Consider the following 13,062-nt stretch of genomic DNA (forward strand, 5'->3'; position numbering starts at 1 on the left):
TAAAGGGGAACTCTGTGGAATCTGATGTACTGTAAAGGGGATCCATGATGTAAAGGAGGCTTTTGGAATGCTGGGAACTCTAATGTAAGGGGGACTCTGATGTAACAGAGAACTCTGTAAAGGGCCCCAGTCTCGGGTCACAGGGGCCTTTCATGGTTGTTTGCATTGGGGCCCTGACGGTTCTAGTTATGCCTCTGCCTCCAGCTATCTAAAGCCAATAACAACTGGAAAAACTGCACATCCACTCCATAACAGGTCACAGTACAGTGTGAATACTGTATACACATATTTTAAATGTTTCTGTTTGGTGTTTTTAGTTTTTTTTTTATTGTACCTATGTGTAAAGTCGACACTTGAGTAAAACAACTATTGATTTTTTTGTTTTTAGAAATCAGGCACTAAGTCAGAATGTATAGACCTTTGTGGGGCAGTTATTGAGTGGACAAGTGAGAAATCCAGCCGTAAGAATGTGTTCCAGGTAAGGCAAAACTTTTTTCATCATCTGGTTTAATTCTGTGCACTCATGTTGGAGAAACCCATACTTCAGGCAGTCGGTTCTGTGTTTACCTCTGTGATGTTTTATGAGTTGTTTCTGTGTTGCAAGTGCTTTTGATGTGTAGTATTGCAGGTCTAACTATCTACACTGAAGTTCTTTAGTAAATTCTCTGACCGAACTCCTGCCTTTGATTAGAAATGTTGCTTTTTACTTGGTAAAAACTATTTTTTTTTAATGTGGAAAAGGTTCTACTTCTCACATTTACAAAAAGAAATGTCACGTTTAAAGTATCTCTAAGTTTACTAGTGTTCTGTTTTAAAGGCACAATATAAAACATATCTTCAATTGGTCTTGGTAGCCAGAAAAAGCCAGCTAATGAAAACGCTCCAAGTCTCCTTGGTAGCTAACCTCATGGTCCCGGAATTGCCACTTGAGCAGATGCAGGATAGTTGAAAGGAGCTTCCCTAACCCCCAGGTGCTATTTAAAGCTAGCTAAGACCAGAATGGATTAAAATTAGGTGAGTACAAAAATATTTTGTATACAGGTTTGGCAGGATAGGTAGGGGGACAGGCAGGGAACATTTTTAAAAATAGCTAGGCTTTTCTTCGACTTTAACCCGTACGCCACCTGGTCCGTACATACAACATATGGACCTGGTAGAAGAGGTTTTGTTTACACCCAAGTTACACCCAAGCACATAACATCCCCCCCAAAAATGTTGTAGCCTCCCAGCCCCACATATACACACGTATAAATGTAAACGCACGCGGCAGGGTGCCTATGCGGTAAAACATAAATTGCGATACACTTTACATATTGCCACACACTCTGGAGTGAGAGCAAGAATTCTAACACAAGACCTTCTCTGTAACACTAAACTGATGACCTATAGAGGCTTTTGAAGCATCGCCTATAGAAAATATGGGGTAATGAAGTTTGTCGCCATTTCATATGCTCACACAAATGTAAGTTTTGGCATATTGGGTATCTAGCTACTAATCTAATCTAAACCTAATCTTTTATATTTTAACAAAAATGTGAGTAATTTATTGTGTTTGATTACCCTAAAATTCACTTTAGAGTGCTTTTTACTGAAATTTTGCATTTCCCAGACCTTTGCAGTAATATCAGGTGGCATAAAAAAATGGAAGTACCACTATTTTATTCTCTTGAGGGTCTGCTTTCAGAAAATATATAAGTATTTGGGGTTTGTGCAATCTTCGGGCCTAAAATATTTAGACAGCTCTGGCAGCAAAAGGGTTAAAGCATAACTAAAGGCAAATCTTTTTTTTTCAAGTTTTTTTGGATAGATTGGAGAGGGATTGGAACACCTACTAGGTTCTTATTTTTGTCTGTGCCCCGTTTAGGAGATTTAACCTCTCTATATGTTTTGTTTACCATTATCATTGAAAGTGAAATCAAAAGAAAATCCCAGATTTTTGGGTTGTCCCCAGAAAAGTATTAGAGGGGAAATCTTCCAATAAGGACACCAGTTCTGGTGATCTGGGGTTCCCCAAGGAATTTTGTTGGTTTGCAGGGATTTCTTCTCAATTCCTGTATGGCTATGAGACAGGAATTGAAGGGAAATCTCTGCCGCGGTGTCAAGGTCCTACCTTTTCCCAGAGGTTGTGCTGCTCCATGTGCTGGAATCCATCTTGGATTTCTGCAGAGCATGGTGGGAGTCTTTTATGCCTTCAGGCCTCTGCGGTCCATCCCCCAGAGGGGTGTGATTGATCACATATAAGCCTGTTGTCCGCACGTGCCGTTTGCATTCGTGGCTTGTATGTTCGTGTTGCAACAAGCTCTGTTTATACTCTCGTGGCTCTCCTGGAAACTGACCCCGGCTTGTGACTTGTTATTCTTGTCTACCATTCTGTACTGTCTGTCCTGTTGTTATCGACCCGGCCTGCCCGACTACGCTATTATCTTCTGGTTCCTACCAGCTATACGCCATTGGCGGCGGCCATTACCGCAGCTGGGGTGTCTCGGGGGCCGTGACATGGTCCCTGGCTGCGTCAAGTCCATCCCCACCATCAGGGGCCCTGGTGAAGGGCAGCCTGGGACTTAGACTCTGCGCCCTGAGGGACTTCGGTCTGTGGGTGGTGGTTGTCGTCAGTCGGTGTGTGACCGTGCCATTAGGCCTGCCTGTCCATTCCATAGCTCCGGTTCTGACACACGGGACAAAGATGGCGAAAAAAAACTCTGACAGGGGTTACAACCCTCCCTTATTCTTTCCAAAATAATAAAAAAAAGTTTTGCCTATAGTTCCACTTTAAGCCCATTGTACCAATGAAACCCACTAATTTTGACTTCCCCATTAACTCTAATGTATTGGAATGGAAAATTCCCAATTTCACTCATCCCACGTAAATTGTGCACAAAACAAAATTGCCCAGTACAGGACTTGTGCACTTGTCTACAACTGTCCTACCCACGTTCTCTTCTTTTATGAGTTATACATTGAACTGCGTGCTATTTTCTCTTTATTTTAATAAGGCCACAAAAAAAATAATAGTGCTCACCGTAAGCAATCAGCTCTCATTTTCTCTGTTGATGCTGGATAGAGGAATGAATTCCCCATTGGTTTACTTGGTCTATTGCAGCCCACACCTTTTACTGTAGTACATATAGGCCTAAATCTTCCTGAAACAATGAATATTACAACCTGTTTTCAATGAGCCAACTTTTATTAATTTTTAAGCAAGGAGCTAATTGGTGCCCATTTACCGTAATTAAATAATACATGGCTTTGTTTTGGCACTCTCTGCATTATTTGCTATTATATCATTATTATAGTATTTTTTTAATTTGTAAAGTAATAAAAAAAAAACCTATTATGGCTACCTAGCTCGGCGAGATCAATTTTTTAGAACATGGTGTCCTTTGCTTTCGTTTGGTCAAGACTTTCGCGCCTGCAGCTTAATACAGCAATAAAGCATTGTGTTATTTTTATTTTTTAAATTTTTTTAAATTTATTTATTTTGTTTCATTACCTACAAAGTAATAAAAGGCCACACAGTGAAACGAGCTAATAATTAGCCTTGCTGATGTGTTCTCTTATAAATGTCAGTAAAGATTCCGTTGTTGAAATTAGCCCTGAGTTTTCAATTTAAGACTATGAATAATTGATTATATATGGAAAATGACCACTGAATGATTTGGATAAGGAGGGAATCGGTGAAACGAAATTATACCTGTTAGCGATGTTTACATTTAAAATCCATTATATCGCCAAGGAGATATTAATTATGGGGGCATAATGAGACAGAGTGCAGGTGCATTTGCATCCAAATGTATTACGTTGTTGCGGCGTCGGCTTAATAATATAGAGGATCTATTGCTTATTATTTTCTGTCAAATTAGCACTGGCGCACAAATGCTAAGGTGAAGCAGGGAATGTTGGGTACAACAAATTGAGAAATAGACAAAGGGAACAATTACTTTCCCTTTAAAGGCAATTACGAGTCTGTTTTCTCCCGTCAAGTAAGGTTAGGAGCTTCCATCATGGCCTTGGCGAACAGGCAGCGATTTATGGAACGATCGCGGGGCTTGAAGCTTTTTTTTTTTGCTAAGTGCACTTTGGTGTTTAGACTGAAAATTTAGGGGTTGAGGATTAAAAGGATTACAGTATAATCTTAAATAATCCCGACTGTCATTTACACGGAAATGGTGGTAATAACGACATAAGTTATCGTGTCACTCAGCAGATTAGATTGTTGTTATCCTGTGATTACCTCTCCAGAGTAGGATTTAAAAGGGAGCGCTCCTTGATTTTTTTAGATTCCTAAATTTATTGCTGTGGAGTTGCAATTAGTTAATTTGATGATTTTTATTGAAGTTATGATGTATCCTCCATAACCATTTTGAGTTATTATTATATCATTTACGGTCCACGCACGTAAATGTACGTAAAAAAAAAAAAATACAAGTTACCCTGCCAGTAAATGCTGTATAAAAAAGTTCGTATTTAGTGTTTGTGTGCCAGAGTTTAGTAGAGATTAGCAGCTTTTTACAACAAAACATTAGGAAAAAAATCCCTGGGATGTAAGTGTTTAGGAGCATTTAGCATTTTTTTTCTGCCAGAAAAATGCTCTCAAAAATGCAAATCAGAATGTTTTTTTTTTCTGCCTCTAAACACTGAGCTTAAAAAATGCCTCTAGACTACCTAATATACAGGTGAAACTCAAAAAATTAGAATATCGTGCAAAAGTTCATTTATTTCAGTAATGCAACTTAAAAGGTGAAACTAATATATGAGATAGACTCATTACACGCAAAGCAAGATAGTTCAAGCTGTGATTTGTCATAATTGTGAGGATTATGGTTTACAGCTCATGAAAACCCCAAATCCACAATCTCAGAAAATGAGAATATTGTGAAAAGGTGCAATATTCTAGGCTCAAAGTGTCCCACTCTAATCAGCTAGTTAAGCCATAACACCTGCAAAGGGTTCCTGAGCCGTTAAATGGCCTCTCAGTCTGGTTCAGTAGGAATCACAATCATGGGAAAGACTGCTGACCTGACAGTTGTGCAGAAAACCATCATTGACACCCTCCATAAGGAGGGAAAGCCTCAAAAGGTAATTGCAAAAGAAGTTGGATGTTCCCAAAGTGCTGTATCAAAGCACATTAATGGAAAGTTATGTGGAAGGGAAAAGTGTGGAAGAAAAAAGTGCACAAGCAGCAGGGATGACCGCAGCCTGGAGAGGATTGTCAGGAAAAGGCCATTCAAAAGTGTTGGGGACTTTCACAAGGAGTGGACTGAGGCTGGAGTCAGTGCATCAAGAGCCACCACACATAGACGGATCCTGGACATGGGCTTCAAATGTTGTATTCCTCTTGTCAAGCCGCTCCTGAACAACAAACAACGTCAGAAGCGTCTTACCTGGGCTAAAGAAAAACAGACCTGGTCTGTTGCTCAGTGGTCCAAAGTCCTCTTTTCTGATGAGAGCAACTTTTGCATCTCATTTGGCAAACCAAGGACCCAGAGTATGGAGGAAGAATGGAGAGGCACACACTGCAAGATGCTTGAAGTCCAGTGTGAAGTTTCCACAGTCTGTGTTGATTTGGGGAGCCATGTCATCTGCTGGTGTTGGTCCACTGTGCTTCATTAAGTCCAGGGTCAACGCAGCCATCTACCAGGAGATTTTGTAGCACTTCATGCTTCCTTCCGCAGACGAGCTTTATGGGGATGCTGACTTCATTTTCCAGCAGGACTTGGCACCTGCCCACACTGCCAAAAGCACCAAAACCTGGTTCAATGACCGTGGGATTACTGTGCTTGATTGGCCAGCAAACTTGCCTGACCTGAACCTCATAGAGAATCTATGGGGCATTGCCAAGAGAAAGATGAGAGACATGAGATCGAACAATGCAGAAGAGCTGAAGGCCGCTATTGAAGCATCCTGGTCTTCCATAACACCTCAGCAGTGCCACAGGCTGATAGCTTCCATGCCACGCCGCATTGAGGCAGTAATTGTTGCAAAAGGGGCCCAAAACAAGTACTGAGTACATATGCATGCTTATACTTTTCAGAGGTCCGATATTGTTCTATGTACAATCCTTGTTTTATTGATTGCATGTAATATTCTGATTTTCTGAGATTGTGGATTTGGGGTTTTCATGAGCTGTAAGCCATAATCATCACAATGATGACAAATCACGGCTTGAACTATCTTGCTTTGCGTGTAATGAGTCTATCTCATATATTAGTTTCACCTTTTAAGTTGCATTACTGAAATAAATGAACTTTTGCACAATATTCTAATTTTTCGAGTTTCACCTGTACATGGACACATAGGATAACATTAGCTGCTTTTAGAGGCATAAAAAAATGCTAAATGCCTCTAGGAGACGTTTCTTTAAGCCAGTGTGGTAGAGGAGTTTAGTATTTGGCCTGTAGAAGCAATTAATGTCATTCTAGGTGTCCAGGCACATCAGGCCATTAAGAGGCATCATTTATGCTCAGCGTTAAGGCCTCATGCACACAGTAATTTTTGAAAACTCTCCTACAAGCTTTTCCTCCTGGCAGCAGTTTTTGTTTTGTAGAAAAAAAATCTGTTAGGGCTCATGTACACTGCAGCTGATAAACGCACGTTCAGGAGCTTTTCTGCGTTTTTTTCAGCAGCCCCTGAACTCTCCCTAATGTTTTCCTATGTGTCCATGTACACATCGTTGTTTACAGTCGTTTACAGGCAGTTGAGTTTACAGTCGTTTTTTTTTTTTAACGCACCAAACTTGCGTTCAGGAGTAGATTTTATTAGCGTTTCAAACGCCAAATGCTTGTAAATGTGTGCAAACGCAGCTAACTGTGTTTATAAGCGTTTGCGTTTAGAAGTGTTTTTTACGTATTCCATATCCAAATGCTGTCCAGAGCCTTTTTTCATCATCAGAAATGCATGCAAAGTGTTTTCCATGTATTCAAATGGACCCGGTACACCAGCGCAGTCAGTTCCAGGTTTTGCGTGAAGGAAAAAAAAGTATAACATGCCGCATTATGCTCATGATGGGATCAATAGTGAATACAACCTGAAAAGACAGGTCATCTCAACACATACTGCTCTCTCTGCTTCTGCTCTCTCTATTTCTCTCAAAATATCTGAAATAGTTAATTTTTAACTGTTTTTCTGGGCATTTTGTAAGGTCTCCTGAGGTTATCTTTAAAAAACGCTTCTAAACGCAAACGCTCATAAACGTGGTATGCAAACCGGCTAATCAGACGTTTTCCAGCAGTCAATTTCCATCGTTCAGAAGTGTTTTCCAAACGTCCCGTGTACATGGAGCCTAAAAGTGTCTAGTGCTTTTACAAGAGTTTAGGCGTGTTTACAGGCGTCAAGACCTAGGAAGTTGATTCATTTCATTGGCCAGAATAATAATTTATTCTGGCTACTGAAATAAATTAACACTGAATGGCTAAATGCGCCTAGCGTCACCATGCATTTAGATGATTTTCCAAGCATTTACAAGCATTAAGCATTTTTTCTGCAAAAATACTGCTGCTCCTGGACACACAGGCAGTGCTTTTTTTCCCCCACCTCTAAAATGTCCTGACAGTAAATGTTGCTAAAAGTCTATGTGTGCATGGACATACAGGCTAACATGGAGGGGAGTTTGGTAGCAGGAAAAAAAATGCCTAATGTCTCTAAAAGCATCAGTAAAAACATCCTGTGTGCATGAGGCCTTAGAGGCATAAACAAACCTTTCTGTTTTACATTTTTAGAGTGTTTTTTTCTGGCAGGAAAAAACACTAAACACTGTTAAATGCTCCTAAACACTTCTAAACCCTAGTACAAAAAAAACTTTAAAAATGTACATTTTTTCTGCCAAGGTCCTTGTTCAAGAACTTTCTGGTTTAGGATTTTTTTTTGTTGCAGTTTTCCAACTGCGCTTTTTAAATACCATCTTGTCATATGGGATTCTGATGGAGATTAGAGGTGGCCATTTCATGTTCCATTGTTGTCACCATCAGGAAGCCTGCCCCGGGAAATGTCATGGAGCCATTGCTGGAAAACGTGACAGGAAGTGTTCACAAAGAGACTCCATGGGATCAGTAGCCGTTAAAACGGCAGTTCATTTTGTTTTAATGGCAGTTGTTTATGATACATGGCATGTTAGAAAACTTAAAGTGACACTAAATTATGATTTAAAACTAAAAAAATTCTAAAAAAATATGTAACTGAAAAAACACCTTCTATTGCTCTCATCTTCCTCCAAATCTCCAAATTCCTTTTTTTTTACTGCTGTGATCCATTCTCTGTTGGAAGTTGGCAATGTTCATTCTCCACTGTCCCATTGTATGAAACATAGCCACTCTGTCTTGCTCGCTCCGTAGATGGACTATGGACTATAGATTATGGGATTTGTAGCAAGTAAATTAATAAACCTCCCAGTAATACTATTACTAGGCTGCAGCTAGTATTGTGACTTCAGGAGACAACCAACAACCTCACATTAAACTTGGAATGAGTAAGTGAGCAACATGTGTTTTCTGTTCTCCTCTTGATACAGGTTAGTCACTCTTGGCTTTTGTTCAGTTTTGTGTTTGTTCTAACATTCGCTTTCTCTGTGTAGTATCCTATATATTAGTAATGGTAATGGTAGTAATGGTAGTATTAGTATTGATGTGCTTCTACATGCACTGCTCTGCCTCCATAAACCAAGTAATTATCTGTATAATGGGATCCATTTCTGTTTGTCACATTAAACTCAGAATGAGCAAGTGAACTACATGTGTTTTCTGTTCTCCTCTTGATATTGATACTGCAGGCTGCATCTTTGTCATACCTCACACTCAAATCACTAATAATCCTGTAACATATGCATAGAGCAGTGCATGTTAGTGGCAGTCCTGTGCATTGCTCAATTCCCAACAACTACATTTTCACAAGACCACAACTAATGTGCACTGCTCATTCCAAACAAACACAAATAAAGTGCTGCATAAATTAACAGCACTATATAAGTGCCTGTAATAAATAAATAAATAAAGATATTGTTTAATGCTATTGTAAGGCAGAATTACTGAGCACCACTAAGTAGGAAGCTAATTCTGCATATATAATAAGCAAGTATGGCTGCTGGTTGCACATACTGTATATCTTTAGAGAACATACATATAGATCTGTTTATTTTACGCATTGCTAAGACTATATATACTATATTGCCAAAAGTATTGGGATGCCTGTCTTACATGCATAAACTTTAATGGCATCCCAGGCTCATCCATGTCTTTATGGACCTGGCTTTGTTTGTACACTGGTGCACAGTCATTTTGGAACAGGAAGGGGCCATCCCCAAACTGTTCCCACAAAGCATGAAATTGTCCAAAATGTCTTGGTATGTTGACGTCTTAAGATTTCCCTTCACTGTAACTAAGGGGCCAAGCCCACCCCTGAAAAACAACCCCACACCATAATCCCCCTCCACCAAACTTTACACTTGGCACAATGCAGTTTGCCAAGTACCGTTCTTCTGGAAACCACCAAACCCAGACATATCCATCAGATCGCCAGACAGTGAAGCGTGATTCGTCACTCCAGAGAACACGTCTTCACTGCTCTATAGGCCAGTGGTGGCGTGCTTTACACCACTGCATCCGACGCTTTGCATTGCACTAGGTGATGTAAGGCTTGGATGCAGAAGCTCGGCCTTGGAAACCCATTCCATTAAGCTCTCTACACACTGTTGTGCTAATCTAAAGGCCACACAAAGTTTGAAGGTCTTCAGCTATTCTGCAGACAGTTGGCGACTTCTACACACTGTGCACTTCAGCATGCGCTGACCCCGCTCTGTCATTTTACGTGGCCTAACACTTCGTGGCTGAGTTGCTGTTCCCAGTTGCTTCCACTTTGTTATAATAACGCTAACAGTTGACCGTGGAATATTTAGTAGGAAGGAAATTTCATGAATGGACTTATTGCACAGGTAGCAACCTATCACGGTACGACTCTTGAAATATCTGAGCTGCTGAGAGCGACCCATTCTTTCACAAATGTTTGTAGAAGCAGCCTGCATGCCTAGGTGCTTGATTTTATACACCTGTGATCATGGAGGTGATTGGAACACCTGAATCACATGATTAGGAGGGGTGCCACAATAGTTTTGTCATTATAGTGTATTTTAACATGATCACATTCAGATATATATACACGAATATATAAAAAATAAATTCTCTTTAATATTTCTGCTTCCTTCTGGAGAAAACACAGACAGGGGTACACGTCTCATCAGACACATGAAATCTCAGTTGAAAAGACAGAGGTCTGAGTGCTTTCTTACCTTCTGTTAACTTGGCATGAAGCCTCAGATTGTTTAAATTGAAAACATAATCATCTTAAAGCTCAACTCCGGGGTAATAAAATATATGTTGTATGACTCTTATCTATCAATTAAAAATACAAAATATGCAAATATAATTAGAATAAGAAACTGAATATGGCTTGGAATCAATTGATTCTAATTATATGATTAGTAGACTGGGAGAGGGAGAGACATGTACATTGACTCCTCCTGTCAATGGACAATGAATGATGACAGGAGAAGCCAAAGGGTGCCAAGAGCACATATCCCAACCCCCGCTCTTGCCCTGATAGAACACTGTCCCTCCTGCTAAGGCCGAACCCTCCGCCATCTTGTGCCCCATTCCATGGCAGAGGCGTCCACTCAACATTCCCAGCCATTGACCTTCATATCCCCAAAGGAAGGAATGTCCACAGATAAAAGTAGTTTTGCTGTACTACTGGTGAAGCATATATCGCAAGGACGTACGTTCTAGAGTCACTTGACATTACGTAGACAATCACATTCAGTAGATGGTCCGTAGTAGTCACATGTAAAAGCATATGCAGCACCTCAGCAGTCAGCTCCCTTCAACAGTGCACACTTCAGGGAAAATCAGTGAGCCAATCACACTGAAAGGAAATTTCATTTCTGAGTTCTATATACCATTAGTGGTTCAGGTTGCCATATTGCATTGAATTTAATTTTTAAAAATGACAGTAGTTGAAAAGGAAATGTAATGTTTAATAATATTAAATTACAACATGGCTTGTGTGGCAATTATATATGCTATATATTTTTTTTTATTTGCTACTTTTGTTTTCATGAACAGCATCAAGGAAAGGTCATACAGTAGAGAAATGCCCGTAGCGAATAGGGAAGAATGGAAATAGCGCAGGGCATACATGACTAGGCCCAGAGTGGTGTAGGGAACGGAAAGGGTTAAATTTAGCTCCAGGGGGTGGGGAATTGATTGGGGAATTATAGTATTGGCAGATGTGGAGTGTAGGAGGGGTCTGTGGTACCTTAGGGTGGGGGGTTCTGCGGAAGGGGCGTCAGTGGAGCTGGACGTGGCAAGGACCAGAGCTTCCCTCCCGCCCTCCCTGTTTGGTTGGGTATAGGGTCTCGTCCGGGGGCAGGTGAGCAAGAAGAAAAAAAAAAAAATTGGACACCAGTTGGAGAGGTGGGTTTTTCCATTGGTTCGTGGGCGGTTGTTGGTCTTTGGAGGCGGTTCTCATCTTGGAAGGTAAAACAATGGTGTGGGACCCCATCCATGGTATGGGGGGCCCGGTGGATATTCCCAGTTAACCAAGGTTTAACTGGAAGGTGGTGGTGCTGCACTGCGGACGGTATGGTTGTCTCCGAGCTGGTTGGTTGCGGCTGGAGGCCTAGTGTATAGGGTTGTCCGCAGGTGCATTTTGGATCGTTTGTGGGTGCCTTTGAAGACCAACAACAATTCTTTGGTTTCCGTTAAGGAACGGTTGATGTATGTTAAAATGTGAAGTTGTTAATAAAAGGCCATGTTGGCCATTTACTCCAAATGGTGTCATGTTTTTTGTAAAGTTTAGTTGGTTAAGGGGGTGTGGAGTGGTATGGATAGGTAATGGTGGAAGTAGGAGTGGACAAGCCTATCTATGGTGCATTAGTCATGAAAGTTCAAGAGGCATACTTGGGATTCCTAGAGAAGTAATTTGTCTTCGTAGTATAATATACATAAAGTTCAATTCAGCCCTGATTCATACTGATGTGGTGCAATTTATGTGTTTTCAAGTGAAATTTCAAGAGTAGTTGAGGTGCGATTCTGCTGCAATTCTGATGCGATTTTACACAGTTGTGACTTCTGTTCTGGCTAGTTTTGTGACACTAGGAATAGCTATACCTTGCATTTAAATCACATTGCATTTGAAGCCTATGCATTTTCACTGCTGTTTCCATTCCAGTCTATAGTGCTCAAAACTGCACTGCATCGCACCAAACACGAACAGGACCCTCTGGGAAATCGTATTGCATTTGGAACGCATTGATGTGAACGACCTCCATAGAAAGTCATGTTATCGCCCTTGACCTGCTAATCTACGCATTCTGGAATGCATCAGATTCGCATCAGTGTGAACCAGGGTTCAGAGTGATTTAACATGTAGCTAGGGACACTTGTTTTCATAAATGCGACAATTATGAGATTTCTAAACTACAGCCACATGGCTGAGATTAAGATCCTTATGCTAAGTGTTACATTTTTTGTGATTTGGGCTAATAATAATTGCAAAATGACACATGCACTAAATGGACCCTGTTTCTAGCAGTCTTAAAGGGTAAGTGATTCCACACAGCAACAAATAAAACACTTTGTTCTTCCTGACGGCAGAAAGTTTGAATCTTATTGGTTTCTGCAGACAAAGCAGACAGTTCTTACTTTGACTTCAGAATCTGTAGGTACTTTCATTAAGAAATGCAGAATAGAGCTGAAAAAACCCATATATTCAGAGTTCAGTCTTCTGTAGTTTCAGAAAGCGAAGACAAAATGAAGACAGAAGTCTAGCAGCCTTCTCTAATAAAGCCATTGAAGCATCTGTAAATGGATTAGCATAAAAAATTCTGGATGCTCAATATTTTCTGCTCCCTAAACCTCATAAAAGCCTCGGCTGCACTAATTTCCTTGCAGATTTTTTCTTTTTTTTGTCATGACTTCCTCCTTGGTCGTGTCTCAGCTGTTTGCCTTCTCTGAATTCAATACATCTGACAGGTCACCAGGGAAGATTCCTGCATTGTATCTGACCTTATTGTACGTT

General features: G+C 40.5%; 1 protein-coding gene across 1 annotated transcript in view; it reads left to right on the forward strand.

Annotated features, from left to right (window-relative positions):
• The window catches only part of ARHGAP15 (Rho GTPase activating protein 15), a 778,695-nt gene that overhangs the window by 152,340 nt on the left and 613,293 nt on the right, over positions 1 to 13,062 (forward strand). Inside the window, exon 7 of the mRNA XM_089679020.1 lies at positions 389 to 478. Coding sequence (XP_089535146.1) covers positions 389 to 478 — 90 coding nt within the window. The remainder of the gene's footprint in view (positions 1 to 388; positions 479 to 13,062) is intronic.

Source organism: Staurois parvus, unplaced genomic scaffold, assembly GCF_062004578.1.
Source record: "Staurois parvus isolate SC_StPar_1 unplaced genomic scaffold, SC_StPar_1.0 ptg000216l, whole genome shotgun sequence".
In the NCBI taxonomy this organism is placed as follows: domain Eukaryota; kingdom Metazoa; phylum Chordata; class Amphibia; order Anura; family Ranidae; genus Staurois; species Staurois parvus.